At 53.5% G+C, this 19,607-nt stretch overlaps 6 protein-coding genes across 6 annotated transcripts; 4 read left to right on the forward strand and 2 right to left on the reverse strand.

Moving 5' to 3' along the window:
• Positions 1 to 773: 773 nt before the first annotated feature.
• Positions 774 to 2,490, forward strand: E0L32_011925 (uncharacterized protein; the record flags this gene model as incomplete). The annotated part of the gene is made up of 3 exons (XM_031134708.1): positions 774 to 1,436; positions 1,485 to 1,818; positions 1,871 to 2,490. The coding sequence occupies 3 exons, from the start codon at positions 774 to 776 to the stop codon at positions 2,488 to 2,490; spliced, it is 1,617 nt and encodes a 538-aa protein (XP_030999725.1).
• A 1,500-nt stretch (positions 2,491 to 3,990) lies between these two features.
• E0L32_011926 (uncharacterized protein) lies at positions 3,991 to 4,973 on the forward strand (the record flags this gene model as incomplete). Its single annotated transcript, XM_031134709.1, has 2 exons — positions 3,991 to 4,046; positions 4,121 to 4,973. 2 exons carry the CDS (start codon positions 3,991 to 3,993, stop codon positions 4,971 to 4,973), a joined length of 909 nt encoding a protein of 302 aa, XP_030999726.1.
• Positions 4,974 to 5,542: 569 nt separating this feature from the next.
• Positions 5,543 to 8,255, reverse strand: E0L32_011927 (uncharacterized protein; the record flags this gene model as incomplete). The annotated part of the gene is made up of 5 exons (XM_031134710.1): positions 5,543 to 5,711; positions 5,784 to 5,907; positions 5,977 to 6,228; positions 6,528 to 8,145; positions 8,202 to 8,255. The coding sequence occupies 5 exons, from the start codon at positions 8,253 to 8,255 to the stop codon at positions 5,543 to 5,545; spliced, it is 2,217 nt and encodes a 738-aa protein (XP_030999727.1).
• A 684-nt stretch (positions 8,256 to 8,939) lies between these two features.
• On the forward strand, positions 8,940 to 10,083 carry E0L32_011928 (uncharacterized protein; the record flags this gene model as incomplete). Its single annotated transcript, XM_031134711.1, has 2 exons — positions 8,940 to 9,454; positions 9,525 to 10,083. The coding sequence occupies 2 exons, from the start codon at positions 8,940 to 8,942 to the stop codon at positions 10,081 to 10,083; spliced, it is 1,074 nt and encodes a 357-aa protein (XP_030999728.1).
• Positions 10,084 to 10,591: 508 nt separating this feature from the next.
• Positions 10,592 to 13,121, reverse strand: E0L32_011929 (uncharacterized protein; the record flags this gene model as incomplete). Its single annotated transcript, XM_031134712.1, has 4 exons — positions 10,592 to 10,771; positions 10,830 to 12,265; positions 12,325 to 12,916; positions 12,984 to 13,121. The coding sequence occupies 4 exons, from the start codon at positions 13,119 to 13,121 to the stop codon at positions 10,592 to 10,594; spliced, it is 2,346 nt and encodes a 781-aa protein (XP_030999729.1).
• Positions 13,122 to 14,129: 1,008 nt separating this feature from the next.
• Positions 14,130 to 16,461, forward strand: E0L32_011930 (uncharacterized protein; the record flags this gene model as incomplete). The annotated part of the gene is made up of 2 exons (XM_031134714.1): positions 14,130 to 16,268; positions 16,339 to 16,461. The coding sequence occupies 2 exons, from the start codon at positions 14,130 to 14,132 to the stop codon at positions 16,459 to 16,461; spliced, it is 2,262 nt and encodes a 753-aa protein (XP_030999730.1).
• Positions 16,462 to 19,607: the final 3,146 nt, after the last annotated feature.

The following is a 19,607-nucleotide window of genomic DNA, read 5'->3' on the forward strand; positions in this document are numbered from 1 at the left end:
AAATCGATCCCGACGATGATCTTGCGATCGTTGATGGTGAGCTGCTCGAAATCATGGCTGCTTATCAGAGGACTGCCTTGTCTGTGCTTAAGCTCCAGTCAAGGAAGTGAAGAGTAGTAAACTCAAGGGCTTCGGCATGACAGTTTTAAATCATTTAAGACACCCAAAGGCCAGCTTTTCAAGAGCAAGTCAAAGGCAAATACACTACAACCCGTAAGTAAATTCAATGGTTGGATTGACATAGCCACAATAACCAAGGCCTCCGAGGAAGCCCGGAGACACGAAATACTACCACCGGTAGAGTACACGCATTGGGTCGCGACGGCAAGCGCGCTTGGTGGCTTATACTTGGAAGACATGTCATAGATAGGGAGCAAAATAAATATGCGTTTGTTTTGGCTGCCTTGAGAGGCTTCGTCTCTGCAGGCCATTTCTATGCCCACACCAGTAGGGGCTTGGTCAAGGAAGAGATAGTGTGGTCTGCGCGAGCAGGTTTCTGCTCTGAATATTACAACACAACAACAAAAAGTACCAAGGCACACAGTCCCCAGTCGAGCCAAGAATTTGTAGGCATCAAGCGGCATTACAAGGTAGTACTGATTCCAGCACTTTCTGGTGCTTTCCAAGGCTTGAAGGGATGTGGTTAAGAAAAGCAGCACATTTGCTGAGCTACGGAACTTGGTTGAAGTTATTAATCTACACAAAAGCTGGAACACGGCACGTTCTCAGCTTCCGATTATTAGATGCGTTGAGTTTTGCATTATGAGCTAGCCATGGATGGTCTCACGATAGCAGTCGAGGACAACGTGTCCGCCTCGTCAGCCAGAAACTCTCCGGGACCTCCACCACGCCCAGCAACGAATCACCCAGAGGTCATAGCTCCCTTCTCGATAAGTTCTGATCCTAGTGAAAGACACGATGCAGTCATCAGCAGGGAGCTCGGTGTCACTCCCGGCATGAAACGTCTTGATGTTGTCGACAAATCGACCACAAATCACTCCGATCCGGAGGGCGTTGGATCGTGTGGGCATCCGGCCCCCCTTCAACGCGCTGACGCCAAAGAGATCCATAGAAGTCGAAAGTCACAGCACGACATGGAACCCACGATGCAGAGTTTGCGTGCAGTTGATGAGGACAGTCTTCTTCGATCGCCCCGAGAGATCGACGTCGTGTGGGAGGAGCTTTACCGCGAATCCCAGCGGGCTGATCAGGCCGAAGCCAGGGTCGCGGACGTGAGAAACGAAGCGCTTGCACGTCTACAAAAGGCACATCAAGCCAACCAGCTTGCGAAACAGCGGATCGCGATGCTGCACGCAGAGGCGAATCGTCTCCACGCCGAGGCGAAGCGTCTCCAACGAGAGCTCGAAGAAGCGCAGTCTCGCGTTTTTGCACTCCAGCCTTATGGCAAAGATCTTACTCCCGAGGAGATGGGAAGAGTAGGTTGTTTGGACCCTAGATACGAAACATCAAGCTAACTTGTATAGGATTATGGTGCTTTGATCGATACTGTCTCGAATTGGGTCCAGGAGTTCATGACCCCTTTTCTTGGTGACAAGGCCTTGATGTCCAAGCTCGTCGCGGAGTCAAAGGAGCTTCCCCCGAAAAATAATAGCCTCAAGATTATTCTCGACAGGGAAGGCGACCTCGCCCACGGCTGCAGGTATGCAGATACGGACATTGATGTCGCGATTGCCATCACAATGAGATTTCTGCACCATCAAATCTTGAAGCCAGCACTATACGGAGCAGCCCACTCCGCCGTTGGGTTGCTGAATTTGATGGAGAAATCCATGCAAACAAATCTGAATCCCAAAAGAGGTACTGACTCGCGATTTCAAACAATATGATCAAAAGTGCTGACATTCTGAAGACGCCTTGTACATCCGAGTCTGGCGTGCCGAGGCATACAACGCCCTTCTCTCTTCTCGCGACTTCTCGGCAGTGCGCGAGAAGGTTGTCATCCAGCATACTAGACATCTAGCAACAATCTTTAGTTTGTTTGCAATGGGTAGAGATTGGGAGTCGTTCTGCAACAACTTTGAGGCGAATTGCATTCGACCCGCCATTCTGCTCCGCGAGAAATCACTCATCTCGACGCACCACTTCTACTTCAGCCTCGACATCTATACAATGGAGAATAGCTCTCAGCCAAGAAGTTCCCTGGTTGCATTTCTGTCTGACATTCACGGTATCCATTGCGCAAACCTCCTTCAGAACCGGAAGGTCTTCAACATGAGCAAGCTGGACCCGGATACAACCATAGAGGAGATCCAGCAGAACCTGGTCTATGTAATGACGCTCACGCCTGGCCTGTACATGCGCAAGGTACGGAAAGGGGACTCGATTCATTCACCCATGATTGTGCACAAACCACAGATGCTTGCTGCATGGGGACCTCCCGAGGCACGGAGGGAGGCCATGGATAATACAGAGCCTACGCTGATGGAGAAATTACATGCTGGCGAAGTCTCGAGGCCACAGCCAGCTTAGAGGCCTTGTGCAAGTCGATGGAAATGGTGAAGTTCTGAAGAAGTGGTCGGTTTCAATTGAAAGGCCTGATCGTGCAGCTCATGATGTTGATTGATTCACATGTATCCAACGGAAGGAACAAACAAGTTGAATGTCTTTCAACCACTTGCCTGTGTGACCCATTGCTCTTCTACCAAATTATGTGAAACCGCTTCTCTCATTTCTTCGGAAATATTCTACGGAACGCCGCAAAACAGGTTGATAACAGACAATGACATGGATACCATGTATCACTCCCGCCCCCTCTGCGTTGGTATCGAACACAACATGAACGGAGTCTAGGAAACACTGCCACATTTAATCTTCATGAACTCCCGCATATTTTCTCGCATGATACGAAGCTACGTGCTGACAATGGCCCCGTTCGGCGGGGAACAAGGCTCGTCCTTGAAGAATACGGAGGTCCCCCTACTGGGCATGGGGCAAGGACGAGGGACTTTCGGCACTCTGCTCTGTTTGTTTATTTGTCCCTACGATGGATGTCAGAACAGAAGCATCCCAAGGTGTTTTTCAGTATCTGCCGCATCCAGTATTGTGCAGTACAAATGGCCAGACGACTACTGGTCTAAGTCTATAAAAAAGAAGAAGAAAAAAAGAAAAAGGATGGAGAGAAGAAGAAGGAGGAGGAGAAGGAGGAGGAGGAGGAGGAGGAGGAGAAGAAGAAGAACAACCCCCCTCACACCTTCGTGCCTAGATATCCTCCTCGGTCGGAGGGGAAATGTCTTCTGCAAAGAGAACCATGGCGTTGAGATCGGCTACAGAAGCAGCCTGGAGTTTTTTTTATTTTTTTAACTCCATCTGCTCCCAGCTTTGCCAGCAGATTCTCCATGATGTAGTGGCAGGCGGGAGAAATGGAAAACTGACGTTGATGGTGGGAGAAAACGGTATCACAGAGCTGGATACTCGCTGCATCCTCTTTGACCAGATTCGAGCTTTCTGCTAATCAAGCTATATCTCTCTGAACCACCCTCTCCTGACGTCCAGCCATATTCACTTCTGGCAGCGCCTTCTGGAATCCTTAACGAGCCAGGAATGCCTATCCCTTCTGTATCAGTGTCAAGGAGTGGATTCTCTGATAGAGTAGGTTCCCAATCTATTATTTTTCTGAATCTATCTCGATCTTAACAAGTCACATCCTTGCCCTGGAACTCGGAAGGGCTATCCCACTACCTAAATCTGATGGGCTTGGAGACAAGTAGCAGTCCGTCACTTGAGGCGGTGAGTTAGCGCGGGTCCACCTGAAAAATGGGCAGAAATTAGCAAATATTACCACCAGTAGTCAAAAATTTGCGCTTCCAATTTCCTGTTCTTCTGCATCTCTGCTTTCTCCCAACCTGCCACGCACGACCCGAGAACTCTGCAACCCAGAACCAGAACGTTGGTGCACGATGATTACGATGGTCTTCTGAATACTGAGAGCTCCAAGGGGGATGGTTCTCTCCCAACCGCTCCTTCTTCGCAATGCGTCTCTTCCTCGTCCGTCACGGTGAATCCGTCGACAATGTTGCTGGGCTCTAGTAGGTCTCCTCGATGGCTCCACGTCGTCATCGTGGTCATCGAACGCCCGAGCTGACGAACATGCTCCTCGCAGCGCAGGATCGCGTGATTCACCGCTGACGTCGCATGGCGTGCTCCAGGCCAAGCGCCTCGGCTCCCACCTGGCAGGCCGTGTCGACTCGATCGGTCCCGTCACGCACGTCTTCTCCTCAGACCTGCAGCGCGCGTCTATGACAGCTCAGGCCGTTTTAGATGCACAGAAGGAGCTGGCTTCTGCTGCACGAGTCCCGGAGACTGTCGTCAGGCTAGCGGAACTCCGCGAGCGTGACTTCCGCTCCTCTGAGGGCACAAAGTTCGGAGTCAGGGTCGATACTGGTGCTGGCGGAAGCAGACATGCGGATGCCGAAACGTCAGACGAGATGCAGGTCCGGATCCATCGGTTCCTATCGGAACACCTTGTGCCTGTCCTGGAACAGACTCCCTCCGACGTGACGGGTGAGAGATCTGTCGTCGTCGTGGCTCACGGCATCATCCTCAATGTCCTGCTCAGGGCTCTGTTGTCGAGGTTTTCTCCGTTGGAACTACTCAAGTTGTCGGACCCCAAAGGTACGGGTACTTCTGTGAGGACAGAGTACCTGGCATCTTGGAGCAACACGGGGTATCTTGAGGCCAGCATTCAGCAGCCAGTCCCGATTGAGGATCTCCCCTTCACCGCCTCGGACGTTGGTGGCTTTGTGCCTCTCCCCGACAGCAATCCTTCTGATTGCCAGATCAGGACGAAGCTAAGATTGACCGTCGGAAAGGTCAACTGTCTCGAACACATCCAAGGGTTGAAGAAGACCCGCGGTGGGATTGGCAGTGCCAAATTTGATGGCAAACAGAAAACGATGGATTCTTTCTTTGCCTCTGCCTCGAAAAAGCGGAAGCCGGATGATGATACTAGATGACTGTCCCGGTACGTTCGACTGTGGTAGATTTCGTCGCCCTAGGCCGCGACGACCTCTACTTTATTCTCAAAGGTATGCTCAACTTTTCCATTTGTCGTCACATGCCCCCTCTACTGCTTTATGATGATACCACAATATTCACAGACCTGTTCTGAAACAAAATGTGGAAATACTTGTCCAACCGCTATCTGACTTTTGCATTTCATACTCTGGTTTCTTATTATTCGCTCATATTGTGATGACAATACGCTGACTGGAGATATCAGGTACACTAGCTGCTGGTTCAATGTGGTATGACTAGTGTCGTGAACCAAAACTTGGGGCATCTTCTTGGTGACATTTTGACGCAGGTCTGAAGGTAAGTCCGTAAGACACGGGTTCATGCAGAGCATGCAGCATGCAAGCATTCATGCCGTCAGTTTCGACGTAGTAATACAATTTGCATAAATATCATGACATTGAAATACATGACTGTCTTTTCTTATTCACACAAGTCTACGAGGTGCTGCAATTGTGATCATTGACAGTCGATGCCAGAGTACCTCGACGAATTCTCTGAACTCCTGACCTCAAGCCTCTTCAGAGGATCCCTGCTCCTCGGCTTCTGAGGGCAGAACCCGAGGGAACCATCCATATTCTGAGAAGTCCACCGTGAGCTCCCCCAGAGCCCCAGCCGTCACTTCAACCCCCTCAGCTCTCAGCGCTGCTGCCTGGTTCAGTGAACCTGATGGCTGGGACCTGTATTACCAGGTCAGTCTCGGCGATGATCAAAGTCAACTTGGGTCTGATGAGTAGCAAAAAGACACCCACCTCGGTGATATGACGCCCTTGGAGTTGATGACCCGCTGCCAGGGCACATTGGAATTGTTGAAACGGGCTCCCGGGTCTTCTGACAAGTGCTTCAGGCACACCCCGACCTGCCGGGGTCGCTGCGCTATATCGTACGTCAGACCGATCTGCCTCCGTCATCATGTGGAAGTGGGCGATGAATTTCTCGACTCACGGGTACCTATGAGTTCGGCGATGTGCCCGTAGCTAGTCACCTTGCCGTGCGGGATCTCTTGCACGGCCATGTAGACTGCGGTGAAGAAGGCGGCCGCTTCGTCCGAGCGAGGCATGGGGTTAACACGCAGGCCCAAATGGCTTCTGGCAGAGCTTGGAACGTGTATCTTGGCTTCCCCTGCGTTGGGGGTCAAAGTGCTTCGGTCAACAATGCATTGTTTGGGCTGCTGAGGTTTGCTTGCAGGTCGCCACGCTAGGCTTGGTATTGGAGTGGGAGTGAGGTCGGTGATGCAATTAGTGGGGCAATGAAGTTGCATACACAGTACATGAGGCTTTGCTGCAATACTTGAACCAAGACAACACAGATCACTGCCGTATAAGATATATTGACTGCATCGGACAAGCATGTAGAAATTACATGGCATACTAGATACAGGCTTCAATCAGAGTACACGGCCATGCCTATAGAACGACAAGGCGGGCAGACCAACAGACTCTAAAGGAGAACAGAATGATGTCTAGGCTTTTAACCATGGGACATTGGTCACCTACCACGGCCTCGCCAGCCTCTTCCACCCCTCCCTCTGCCACCTCCCCGACCGCCCCTACGATCTCCATCACGTTCGCTCCTGAGCCCACGGCCATGCGATGCCGGCGGTCCTCGCTTCTTCCTCTCCAGCCTCTCTGCCTCGCTGGCTGCCCACACGTTCTCCACCCCGACAAGTGCACAGAACGCCTCGGTCTGCGGGTTCGTGTACTCGTCGGGCTGGTGATGTACCATCTCGGGCTGTCCAGCTTCATGTACCGGAGCCGTGATGGTGAAGTTGTCGGGTACATCTAGCTTTCCAGGCGCCACCACGTGCTCCTCGACCCATTGCCGTTCTCGTTCTATCAGGGGCGCATAGTGAGCCTCGCCGAGGTCGGGCGATGACTGTGCCGACCTATCGCCGATGACGATATCCTTGGCGAAGACGCGAGTGATGGCGAGCCACTCCGGGTCGTACTGCAGCCTGTAGCGCGGCGTCGTGGACTGGGGCGGGTGTGCCTCGCTATTTGACGGGTCCAGGGGAGGAACCTCGCATAGCTGCAGGAAATGCCTGCCTGGTTCGCACTTGTCCAGGGCGAGGAAGCGGGTGACTGTGTTTGTGATTGTCGGTGGGACGGGCTGGCCGGGTGTCATTTTTGGTTTGCGGACTTGTTGTTGCGGCGGAGGTTTTGAGAAGGACTCTGGTAGCTGTGCGAGCAGCTCGGCCGAGACGCCTTCCACACTGGATTCTGCGCCTGCTGGGTCTTCCTTGTTACTGTTATCCGGGGCAGTGGTAGCGGGTTCCTCATCCTCATCGTCGAGATCAAGGTCGATCTCGTCAGGGTTGGGCTGTCCGTCTGCAACAGGAGCCGGAAGAACCTGACTCGGCTCGTTTGGCTGTGGTTCTGTTGACGCAGCAGTATCTCCGGGCCCAGGCGCTGCCGTGGGCGGGTCGTATTTCTTCACCGCAGAGAATTTGACGTGCATATGCGCGGAAAACCAGTAGGCGGGCCTCAGACGGTCCATCACATACTCTGCCGCGGGGTTCCCCAGCGTGCCGTCCAACGACTCTTGCTTGAAGAAGGGCTTGATGCGGAATAGCTGCCCTTCGTCGCCATGCCTCTCGACCGCTCGCGGCCAGTCGTGGCTGATCCCCACGTCGACCTGCGTCTTGAGTTGCAAAAGTTTCCGCACATCAATCTCGCGTACGTGGTAGAAGCTCTTTATGTCGTCCTGGCTGAATGGCAGGCGCTCGTGGTGCGTCTTCCTGTAGTCGAATCCTTTCCAGATGCCGCTCATGCCAGCAATGCGCAGGGGACCCAGACGCAAGACGTTGGCGGCGCCCATGTAGTAGATGTTTGGCGCGACCCAGCCGCCGTAGTAGAGTTCCCAAAGATAGGATGAGGCCTCATGGTTTCCAGCCACGAAGATTGTGAGGTACGGTGCCTTGCGAGCGCCTGAGTAGTACTCGTGGAAGTCTCCCAGTTTTCGATACTTGACCGGGACGGACATGACAGTCAGATCGGCGGGATTCCGCACAGCTTGAAAATCTCCCCCGATGATGAGAACGTCCACACCATCCCATCCTCGAGCTTTGCTCGAAGCTTCAACCGCTGCATAGATGGCATGGAGCGTGCCGTGCCCCTGAGCGATTGTAAAGTCAGTGGCATGCGGATTGTTGAGGAAGCGTGAAAACTTACACAGCCTTCAACGGCTACTCTCACGCCCTGAGCCGTGAAGGTACCGCTCTCCATCTCGGGAGAGCTCAGCTTATGCTATGACGAAACACGTTGAAGTCAAGGAGGTGCTAAAAGTTTTGGTGTGTATGGAAGAAGCGGCACTGATTGAAGTGAGTGTTTTGTGTATCGGACGTGGTTTTATGAAAGAAAGCGGCATCGATGAGTTGTAGGCAACAAGTTTTAGTTAGTCACACGGTGGTGGGTGAGCATAAAGTGCGGGTCGAAGCTCTGGCAAGTCTCACCTGCTAAAATTTAGCCGTGAACACCTCAACACACTGCTCAAGCGCACTGAAGAAAAGTACCTCCCTTGTTTGAACTACCTTATCCACTGCAAATTCTCACGGTTGCTTGAAACTTTCCCCAGGGAGTGAAGTCAGCGTTCGAGGCAGGAAATGCCAGTTCCATACCGCGATACTGTCAACTTGCAAAAGTCTCGCCGGCTTACAATCGATGATGGCCAATCTAGAGACGATGCCAAGCTGCCCAATTTTAGACTTTGTAGGACAACTATCAGCCGCACGAGGCGTTCCTCTCGCCTTAAATCATGCTCGTAATGGGATAGACACGGATGATGTTGCGCTGGGGCTAATCTCACTTGATTCTACTTCCCGGCTTGATGAATTAAAAGCCCGTACCATTGGCGAGATACTACACATTCTCGACTTGGACGTAGAGACTGTCACCGTGACGCCAGACAGGATGAGGGAGTTCACCCTGAGCTACCAATGGCTCTCCTGGCGGCCCTCAAAAGCCGCTCCACCCCTTCTACCTCGCGGTATCGAGCGCCGCTTCATCAGCACACCCGCCGGGGACCTCGAGGTTCTCTGTGCAGGCCCTGCGCAGAAGGGCGCCGCCGAGGGCAAGCGCAAGCCGGCCCTCTTCTTCATACACGGCGGCATGGGCGGCGCCTGGGTCTGGCTCGAGTACATGCAGTACTTTGCGGCGCAGGGCATCCCCTGCTACGCGCTCTCGCTGCGAGGGCACGGCCAGAGCTGGCAGCCGTCGTACCTGCGGATGGTATACGGGACCGGCAGGCAGGCCATGGTGGACGACCTGGTGGCGGGCATCGGGTACGCCGAGGCGCAGGAATGGGGGCGGGAAGTCGTGCTGGTCGGACACTCTACCGGCGGCGCGCTGGCGCAGTACGTGCTGTCTGAGCGGCTTGTCAGAGTGCGTGCGTTGGCTTTACTGGGGGCTGTCCCCGGGACTGGATCGTGAGTCGCCGCCCTCCTGCGGTTGCGATTCGCACAGTGACTCCAGCTCTTGCTGACACGCTTTCCGTAGACTTGAGGTTTACCTTTCGTGGTGGTGGTTAGACCCCTGGTTTCTCCTCCGGATGATCTTCCACGGTGGACATCCCAACTCGCCGCTCTCGCACCCGGCACTCACAAAGGCCGTATTCTTTAGCCCGGATGTCTCAGATGACTATGTGACTAGCTTCCAGCAGCGGATGTGCCCGTATGAAAGCTACGGCTGGGCTACCGCTTTCATGAGGCCTTCATCGAATCTCGAATTCGTCCTGAGCCAGATCAGTGGTTGGGGTCAAGCCGGACAGCAGCAGCGACTACTCGTCATGACTGGCGGTGGTGATAGGATCACGACGGTGCCCATTGAGAGGAAGCTTGCCGGCCGGTACCGAGATGCTTTTGCTGCTCTAGTACAGGCGAAGAAGATTGACGCTGAGGAGTCTCCTCTGGCCAAGCTGGAAGGTCGACTGAGACTTGATGAAGCCGGCAACGGAGTGAGGTTCAACTGTGTACCCATTGCCGGCCACCACCTGCAGAATGATGCTCAGTGGGAGGTTGGCGCTGCCAAGCTGCTTGCGTTCTATGAACAGCTTTAAGGACCACCCGCCCTGTCTCGACCGAGGGTTATGTTGGTGTCGCCTTTTGTTTCCGCATGATGATATCCTACCATACCCCACTCACTTGCAGATGGCTCTTGTAGTAATAATCTGAGCGTAATCCACACTCCTCCACGTACGACCATAAGTGGCAGAGAACTCGGGATCCCGTCCGCTCTCCCCTTGATAAGCTGCCAACTGCCGGACTAGTAGTTGGGTCGGTGACGACCAGCGAATCCCTGGTGTTGTACGTTCTCTTTTTGCTTCGTTTTCCTTCATTGCCATCTCGTGTCTCCGATGTGAAATGGATATTTCAAGCAGAAGCGCAGCAAAGTACAAGCTGTGTCTCGTACGTTCTACCATCGCCATAGAAAGGCCATCACATCGAATCGAGTCATCGCAATTGCAGAGAATGTCGAAGTCATGTTCACTCTTGGCCATTGCAACTTGAAGATTCCCTTTGCAACCACCATCGAAAACCAAAATAACTTTTCTGACGACCGTAAGACTACATCAAACACGCCACGTTCCGGCTACTATGCATCTCGGAGGCTCCCACCTTGACCCGAGTCTTTGGGCCAACCCACATGTACGCCTCGACGATCCACTCATACCACACCTTCGTGTCGTCAGTCTGCCGCCACATGCTGACTTCCAGCTCGCTGTCGGGAGGGAAGTAGAGGGGTTTCTGCGTTCGTGATTAGCCGGGGAAACCGATGAACTCATGAGAAACGATCGTTACTTACCTTCAAGGGGAAGAAGATAGGGAACCAGGAGATCATATCCTTGCTCTTCTTGTCGATCTGCTCAGGCAGCGTGCTGATCTCGACCAGCTCCTTGTCTGGCATTTGCGGCTTGTACAAGACAGATTCAAAGTAGCCAGCCAGACCATGGATGACACCTCGGGATCGGCAGACGAACGTCAGATGGCACTGCCTAGCATTGTGTTCGTTCAGACCAGCCGAGAGATTCATGGCACCGCCGCCACCGCGCTGCACCTTGCGTCGCCCATGGCCCTCCTCCCAGGTCTCTACAAACGGCAGGCGGACGGGGTGCACAAACTCCCACGCCTGTTGGAAGCGGTGATGCCCTGGGGCTTTCTGGCAGACAAAGTCAATGGCAAACAGAAGAACGACCCAGGGCGTCTCAAATGCGTTCGGGTCGCCGACAATCCTGCTGCTGAGGTCCGCGTAGATCTTGGGGTAGGAGATGGGACTGAGATGGGCGGTGTAGGAGTGGGGGATGGATAGACCGTGAGGCCGGGCCAGGTGCCTCTGAATTCCGTCGAGGCATTCTGGAGAAAGCTCATTGTCGGCAAACGACCCAAGTAGCTCGGTCACAAGAATGTCCACGGGAGTGGTGCGATCTGTATGTCCTCGAGCGACCGGCCCGTTCCACTCCCGCATGTCGGTCTGGATGACGTTGACCTTACCACCCCAGACCTGTTTATTCTGCCGCAGCAGATAGACGTACGCATTCTGGTTCTTCTCGAGAGCCCAGAGCTGGATAGGCATGCCAGTCTTCTCACTCGCGCGCAGTACTCGCGTGACAAGCGGGCCACGACCGGCACCAGCCACGGCCACGATGAGCTCTTGTTGAGGGGCACCGTCTTGCTGGAGGGAGGATGTGGGCTTCCCCAGCGCCTTCCACTCCGCCATTGCCTCGGTGATGGCCTTCTCGTACTGGTCGTACTTGACCGGGTCACCTTCGAAAGTCTCGTAGGTCGATGATTCGAGGTTGTCTGCCAGGGGTTGAAGCGGGGACTGAAGCCAGTCCTGGAAGCTGGTCAGTGCAGGGCTCTCCAGAGCGGTGTGTGGAGGCTGCTGCCGTTCAAGGTATCGCATGTAAGACACATGCGCATTCATCCGGCTCTGCGGCTGCTCCTGGATAGACTGTGCCTCGGCGAGCGTAGGGAAGTCAGTAGTCGAAGCGGTGCCACCAACAATCTTGCTCAGTTCGTCTTGGGATGGGCCCACGTCGTAGAGAATCATCCAGGGTGCTTGTTTGAGTCTCATATACATGTTGATCATCTCCTGGTGGTAGCGTGTCAGGGATGGAAAGCCAGCACCGTTGGTTTGGAAAGTGTTTGGTCCGAGGGTTAGATAATGAAGCGGCTCCGCAAACCAACGAGTCTGCAATTCTCGTTCAGGGAGCCGTCGAGGAATTCGAACAGCTGTTGTCTCTAGTTAGGCGTCGTGGGAGCTTGACAAGCCGAAACTCAAGAGAGGCGACAGTACTTACCCACGTACAACCTAATGTTGTAGTCGCACACGGTACGAATGGTGTGCCAGCTATCCCATGCACTGAAGATGTCGATCTCGCCTTCAGAGATCTCTTCCTGGATGTCACGGCCGGAGAACAATGGCTCCTTCTCTTCCAGACCAGGCTCTCGATACATGGGCATGTGAATGATGAGGTTGATCCTTGTCGCAATCAGAAAAGTCTCCTGGATCGCTCGAGCATACTGAGAGATCTGCCAGCCACTCTCGTCTCTCCTTGGCCCTGGGACAATGACACTGCGGACGCCACAGAAGTTGGCATAGGCGACTTCCAGGTTGAGAACCTGACGAGAGATGCTTGCCACTACTGGATCTTCTGAGCAAAGATCGATCCAGGGGCTTGAATAAGCTACACTGGTAGAGCTGTCATCTCCAGGGAAAAGCGCCGTGTCCTTGTCGGTAAGGGTCGGAACGATGGGGCCTGGCAGTGAGGGATTGGATTTCTCCTCCTCGGACAGGCCATGATTGTTAGCTTCAGAGAGATAGGAACGCCAAAGGCTGACCACACGCTCCCGGAAATGGCTGTTTGTGATGGGACTGGTGACAAAATGAAACTGTTCGTTGATCAATAGGTCAGTACAGTCAAAAATCGTTCATACTATGAGTTGTGTTAGAACTTACGCCGGCAGTGAGAACCTGATTATACTGATCGTCGTTCAGTGGGACGAGCCGCTCAGAGTCATGTTGGCCGATGTAGAAGCTTGGCCGCGTTTCATTGAAGTCCTCTGAGGCAGGATCCAACATATTGCTGGGGGCCATGGCTTAGGGTGTAGGAAGATGAGGCAGACGTGGACAATGCTTGAGTGGCAGACAGGCTGTGCTGTGTTCAAGGTTGCTTGAGGAGACACTCCTAACTGGAGGTGACTGCCCTCAATTGTTTGGTGGCGAGTCTCCCAAACAATGATTGTTTGTCTGTCAAGCCTGAGGAAGCAGGCCTGGTACCACAGAGCTGCTTGAGCGGGAGGTAGGCACGACCTATACGCAATATTCTGTTTTTGGACCAACACAGCTTGAGGAATATTGGTGAATTTGCTCGGTGTGCTCAGGGCTGTTTTGGCTGGTATCTTGATGTAAATTGCGCACACTACAGGTTCAGAGCAGTTTACTAGTGCTCGTCTTCAGGCGTCTCCTCGGGTCTGTTAGGCAGTGCCAGCGCACCACACTACTTGTACACTTCAGCGGCCGGTACCTAACCTTATATTCCCTACATGTATGGTAGGTACTAAGGTCATTTTCTCTTTCATCGTTTAAAGACTCTCTCATAGAATAATAAATTTTACTAGATTATTAATAAATTTCCTGACTAAGCCATAGACCTGCTACACATCTGCCCGTTCAATCTGCAAAATGGATGTGCCTTTCCTTCCTTAAAAAAAAAAAAAGAAGGGCCAAAAAAAAATAGGTACCTACGTTACATGGCAAATATTTCTGCCCCAGCCTTCTCCTCCCCCCCACTATTCCTTCCTGCTTCAAATCCTATCATTCCTGTCTCGGATTGGTCTGTTTTCAAGCTTCCAGAAAATTTCCCTAGCAGCCCCTGCCTATTGACTTAAGAGACTAAAAATTTCCCAGATCTCTTGTCAGCCTTGCGACCACTTTTCGCGCCTCAATAATTGGAAATCCGACAACCCCTCCTGCCATAAACTTGGTCTCATCCTGTCCGCCTCCTTGAGCCCCGTGTTCTTACTCGGTATGGCTGATACGACATACTCTAAAGGCACTAAACGGTCGAGCTCGTCGTCGAACGACGCCGCAGACACCGCCAAGATGAAGCGCTTCAAGAAGGAAGACGAGGACGGGGAGAAATACAATCCGTATCTCGCCCACACCTATGACGACGAGAAGGTGGGAAAGAACGGCGATGGCTACGACAGCAAAACGAACGGCCTCTTCCGCGGTCTGAAGCGGCACGAGACAACGTCCAAGCAGGCTGAGGAGGTTGAGGATGCCGACTACAATGCATTCACGGGCGAGGCACATTCGCAACAGTATTTCAAGATCCTCAAGACGAGGCGGGATCTGCCAGTACACAAACAAAGGCAAGAGTTCCTGGATATGTACCACAGCACACAGATCCTGGTCTTTGTTGGTGAAACTGGTTCAGGAAAGACGACCCAGATCCCTCAATACGTCCTCTACGACGAACTGCCGCAACTCAACCGCAAGATGGTCGCCTGTACACAGCCCCGGCGAGTGGCTGCCATGTCAGTGGCCCAGCGTGTCGCCGATGAGCTGGACGTCAAGCTTGGAGAGGAGGTTGGCTACAGTATCCGTTTCGAGAACGTCACCTCGCCTCAGACCGTGCTGAAGTACATGACCGATGGTCAGCTTCTGCGAGAGTCTATGAACGACCACAATCTTTCACGCTACAGCTGCATTATCATCGATGAGGCTCACGAGAGAACACTCGCCACAGACATCCTGATGGCTCTTCTCAAGGATCTCTCCACAAAAAGGCCCGACTTGAAAATCATCATCATGTCTGCCACGCTGGATGCGCAGAAATTCCAGAGATACTTCCACAATGCGCCACTTCTTGCCGTCCCTGGTCGAACACATCCTGTCGAGATCTTCTATACCCCCGAGGCTGAGCGTGATTATATGGAGGCTTCCATCAGAACCGTCCTTCAAATCCACGCGACTGAGGCCGAGGGCGACATTTTACTGTTCCTTACCGGAGAGGAGGAGATCGAGGATGCATGTCGCCGAATCAACCTGGAAGTCGACGAGATGATCCGGGAGTCGGACGCTGGTCCGATGACGGTTTACCCCCTATACGGCACTCTGCCCCCACAGCAGCAGCAGCGCATCTTTGACAAGGCCCCTGACGCATTCAAGAAGGGCGGCCGGCCTGGACGCAAATGCATTGTTTCGACCAACATTGCTGAGACCAGTTTGACCATTGACGGAATTGTCTACGTCGTTGATCCGGGCTTCAGCAAACAGAAGATCTACAACCCCCGCATCCGTGTCGAGTCACTCCTTGTCTCGCCCATCTCGCGTGCCTCGGCCCAGCAGCGTGCTGGTCGTGCCGGCCGTACCCGACCAGGAAAGTGCTTCAGGCTGTACACCGAGCAGGCCTTCAAGAAGGAGCTGATCGAGCAGACTTACCCGGAAATTCTGCGTTCCAACCTGAGCAACACAATCCTCGAGCTGAAGAAGCTTGGTGTGGAAGACTTGGTGCATTTCGATTTCATGGACCCACCTGCCCCTGAGACGATGATGAGAGCCCTCGAAGAGCTGAATTACCTGGCATGTCTCGATGATGATGGTGGCCTCACCACTCTCGGCAGCATGGCTTCGGAGTTCCCTCTTGACCCAACCTTGGCCGTCCTCCTGATCAGCTCTCCCGAGTTTTATTGCTCTAACGAGATTCTCTCGATTGTCTCGTTGCTGTCAGTGCCGCAAATATTTGTCCGGCCGGCGAACAACCGCAAACGTGCCGATGAGATGAAGGCCCTCTTCACCCACCCGGAGGGCGACCACCTGACGCTCTTGAACGCGTATCATGCGTTCCGGGGCAAGATAAACGAGGGCGCCGACATGAAGAAGTGGTGCCATGAACACTTCCTGTCGTACCGTCATCTGGCCAACGCTGACAACGTTCGGGCGCAGCTCAAGCGTATCATGGAGGTGCATAGCGTCGAGCTGATGAGCACGCCGTTTGAGGACAAGAACTACTATACCAACATCCGCCGGGCGCTGCTGTCAGGCTTCTTCATGCAGGTCGCCATGCGCGAGAGCAACGGCCGTATCTACCGCACCATCAAGGACGACCAATCGGTCATGCTGCACCCCAGCACTGTCCTGAAGACCGAGTATGAGTGGGTGCTGTACAACGAATTCGTCCTCACCAACAAACAATACATCAGGACGGTAACTGGAATCCGCCCAGAGTGGCTTCTGGTAAGTTGATCTCTCTCTCTCTCTCAGCATGCATCGGCATTGGGCCAGCTGAAGACTAATAATAACTCAGGAAATTGCGCCCAACTATTATGACCTGGGCACGTTTGAAGAGGGCGAGGCCAAGAGGGCACTGAAGCGGGTTGATGACAAGATCCGGCGGAAGGAGGCAATGAGGCAAGGGGCCCGCCGATGAACAGGTTCGAGAACATGGCGATGATCTGTTATCATCTCCAGAAGGTGTCAAAAATAAGGTGCATACTATGGGATTGTCAGCTGGAGAATGTTATCAACTCGCGGCGTCCCGTCCTGAGGTCATGAGGACGGAGTTGATTGGACGTCCGGGCCGATCCTGCTTCACAAAGTCCTGGTACCAGACTAGGCTATTTCAGAGGCCCTTTGGCAGCTCTCGACACAGAGGGGGGCCTCTCTTGCATCATGTCAGATCAGCAGCACAAGGAGTGCATAATCGGTGCATGGTGTTTGGTCCATATGACTTGGCATGCGCATGCATACATGTATATGTGTATGGCCCCCCCAGGGGGGTCACGAATCAGGAAACGGACTTGCGCTAGAAATACCACAAAATCGACCATTTCGCCCCAACGCCCGAACAGAGGCTGAAAGCTAGCTAGCCACTGGATGGAAGCGGACATGTGCATGTAAAGTGGCCTCGATCGTTACACGAGCGGCGGCACAGCGTTGCGGGATTGCAGGACAACGCATACCAGGGCAAGCGAGCCGCGCAAGCCTGTTGCCTGCTTTTGCAGTTCGTCTGTCTGGGTTCTGGGGCCCGTTATGTCAGCTTATACACATCCATCAGACCAGATATTGCTGTAGGGATGAACCCCTCTTGGTCACCAGAGCGCATGCGTTGCGCCGCTGCTCACTAGCTGCCCGGCTGGTTTGGCCCTTTTTTGTTATAGACCGAATCCTCCTCCATTTGTGGTTTTGCAATGTCGTCAGATGGGAGGATATCATTCGGTCGTCAGAAATCACTTCCGCCCTTTTCCGGTACAGTCTCTCCCAAAATTCCTGATTTGTCTTTCTCGTGTCTGCAGCAACTGCAGCATTGGTGGCGGCATGCGGCGCATCGTTTGTCTTCGTCGTCGTATAGGTTTCCCCAGGAAGCGTATCGCACACAGTGCCCAAATTGAGCTGGCGCACAAACATACTTGCAGGCACGCACGCATCCGCTTTCTGTCAGCACCCAGCTCGTTGTGGCAATGGGGGGAACCAACGGCTGGCTGGGGGGTTTCCAATATTGGATATCTACCATCTTAATGCATGGGTCTTGTGATGTGTGCTGGAGAGAATCGGATGACGAGATCATGATGGAAAAGGCGGCACATCATGACTAAGGACAGGGACAAGGACATCTCCCACATCGCACCGCATCGCATCACATCACCATCTTTTACGGCCCCCAATGGCTACACGACCAGATGGCCATCCCAAAATGGAAGTTTCTTCGCTGAAGAGTTGCCTTCAACAGATCCCAATGGGCGGTGATGGCGACGTTTGCAAGGGCTCACAGCAAGCACAGCGCTTTCACCTGTTGTTGGCCTTTTAGGGACAGTTTCTGACAGCTTGCCAATGCGGAAAAAAAGCAATGGCGAGGTCCAGACCGGCCGGTCAAAGTGGGACGGAAACCGAGCCCTTCGCTTGGGTCTTGACGTTTTGGACAAGCGACCCGGCATGTCGGGTAAGCAGAGTCGATACCTAGACGTCTCTCCCTGAATCAGTGACGACGGGGTCGCCGGGGAGCTGAGAAGCTTGGGATGGGCGGGACCGACAAAGCCAAGGGCCTCTCTCCCCTTGCTAGCCTCGATAACCACCCCCCCTGCGATGTAGCAATGGGACGGGAGGAATCTTGAAGAATCGATCGATGACGGGGAGAAATATCCCTCAGGCCGTGCGCGTGCGCCTTGACAGGCAGTCTGGGTGTTTTGGCGTTGATGTTGCGATGGCGTGCAATCAAAATAAGGTTTTTGATACACCATTGTGTCAGGGAAGAACGCGCCGAGCCCTATTGATCCCATTCGCGACCCGTTCTGGCGGATCGCCACCCCAATCCGAGACCAGGTGGGTGAGGGTGAGACCAGACCGGCCAGGTCAGCCAGCCCTGTCGCTGATTTGGCCCCGATCTTGACAACCAGCAGACACACCCACACACCCTCACCCGCACCGCTGATCAGACACCCTCCCGACTCAGAAGTGAGGGGAGGGTTCTTTTGTCGTCTCTTTTTGCGGCGATCAGCTCTCTCGACCGGGATATCGGCCCTAAAGGAGAAAGGGAAGCGCGAAAGTATGTCACATATCATGGGCAAGAAAGCCAAGGCGCCATCCCATCACACCGTTTTCGGGAGAAAAGGTCCTTGGGGGGGCTGCGAGACGAGGGTCCCCGTCCTTGCCTTTCCCTTGATTCTACATCATGCCAGCCAGGCCTTTCTTCTTCTTCTTTTTTGGCGTGATATGATTGTGCCTTAAAAACAAGGTCGTTTGGGGTGGTACCTAGACAACCCGGAGACCCGATCGGGCAGTTCCGTGCTTCCCGTGTTTTCCGTGCACCGCCGCCACCCGCTCCGGCGAACATTAATTTCCGCGGAAGGGGCTCGGGCCGGATGCTGTACCTCAATGATGTCTCCGAACACAAATGAAGTCGATGAATGAACAAATGGTCTGTCTCAACGCAAATAGCATAGCAGACCTGTTTTCCAGGCTCTCTCATCACGACATGTCCCGGACTCCTTAATCGGTCAGTGTCTTGCCTGCGTGAAAGAGGGTCCCGTCCACTTTCCCTTGCCTAGCTAATGTACAAGTACAAGTAGTTAACGTGCCCCCTAAAAACCCGTTTTCGGGTGACAGCTTACCACTTTACATTACGTGCGTATGGCGGAGACAGAGCTCGCGCGCGCGCGTACGCATGCGGCCTCTAGTGTCCGATACGATGGCTGCATAAACCCTTGTTGAAGCCGAAGGATCCTCTCCACTGCATGGCTCCTCTCTATGCGAGTGATGGGCGGGTGTGCACGCGGAAACCCTTCTGTGGGAAATATGTGGGAATGGGAAACTTGCGTGACAAACAAGGATACCGATCACCTGCCATCCGGTAGCACTCGAGGGATGCCGACAGCCCTGCTTTCGTATCTATTTTTTGCCCCTGTCCGCTGGTCGTTTTTTGCTATTGTTTTTTTTTTTTTGGCCCAGTGCCCTTTTCCTTGTTCGGTAAATATACCCACGGCAGCAGCGGTAACAAGAGAAACGACAAATGAGTTGTCCTTGACGGGGCCCCTTGTTGTTCAGTTCTCAATATTGCCAGGGAGCAAAGCTTTATATCGT

The sequence above is a fragment of the Thyridium curvatum genome (genome assembly GCF_004353045.1).
Source record: "Thyridium curvatum strain D216 chromosome Unknown NODE_124_length_70960_cov_83.235695, whole genome shotgun sequence".
Classification (NCBI taxonomy): Eukaryota; Fungi; Ascomycota; class Sordariomycetes; order Thyridiales; family Thyridiaceae; genus Thyridium; species Thyridium curvatum.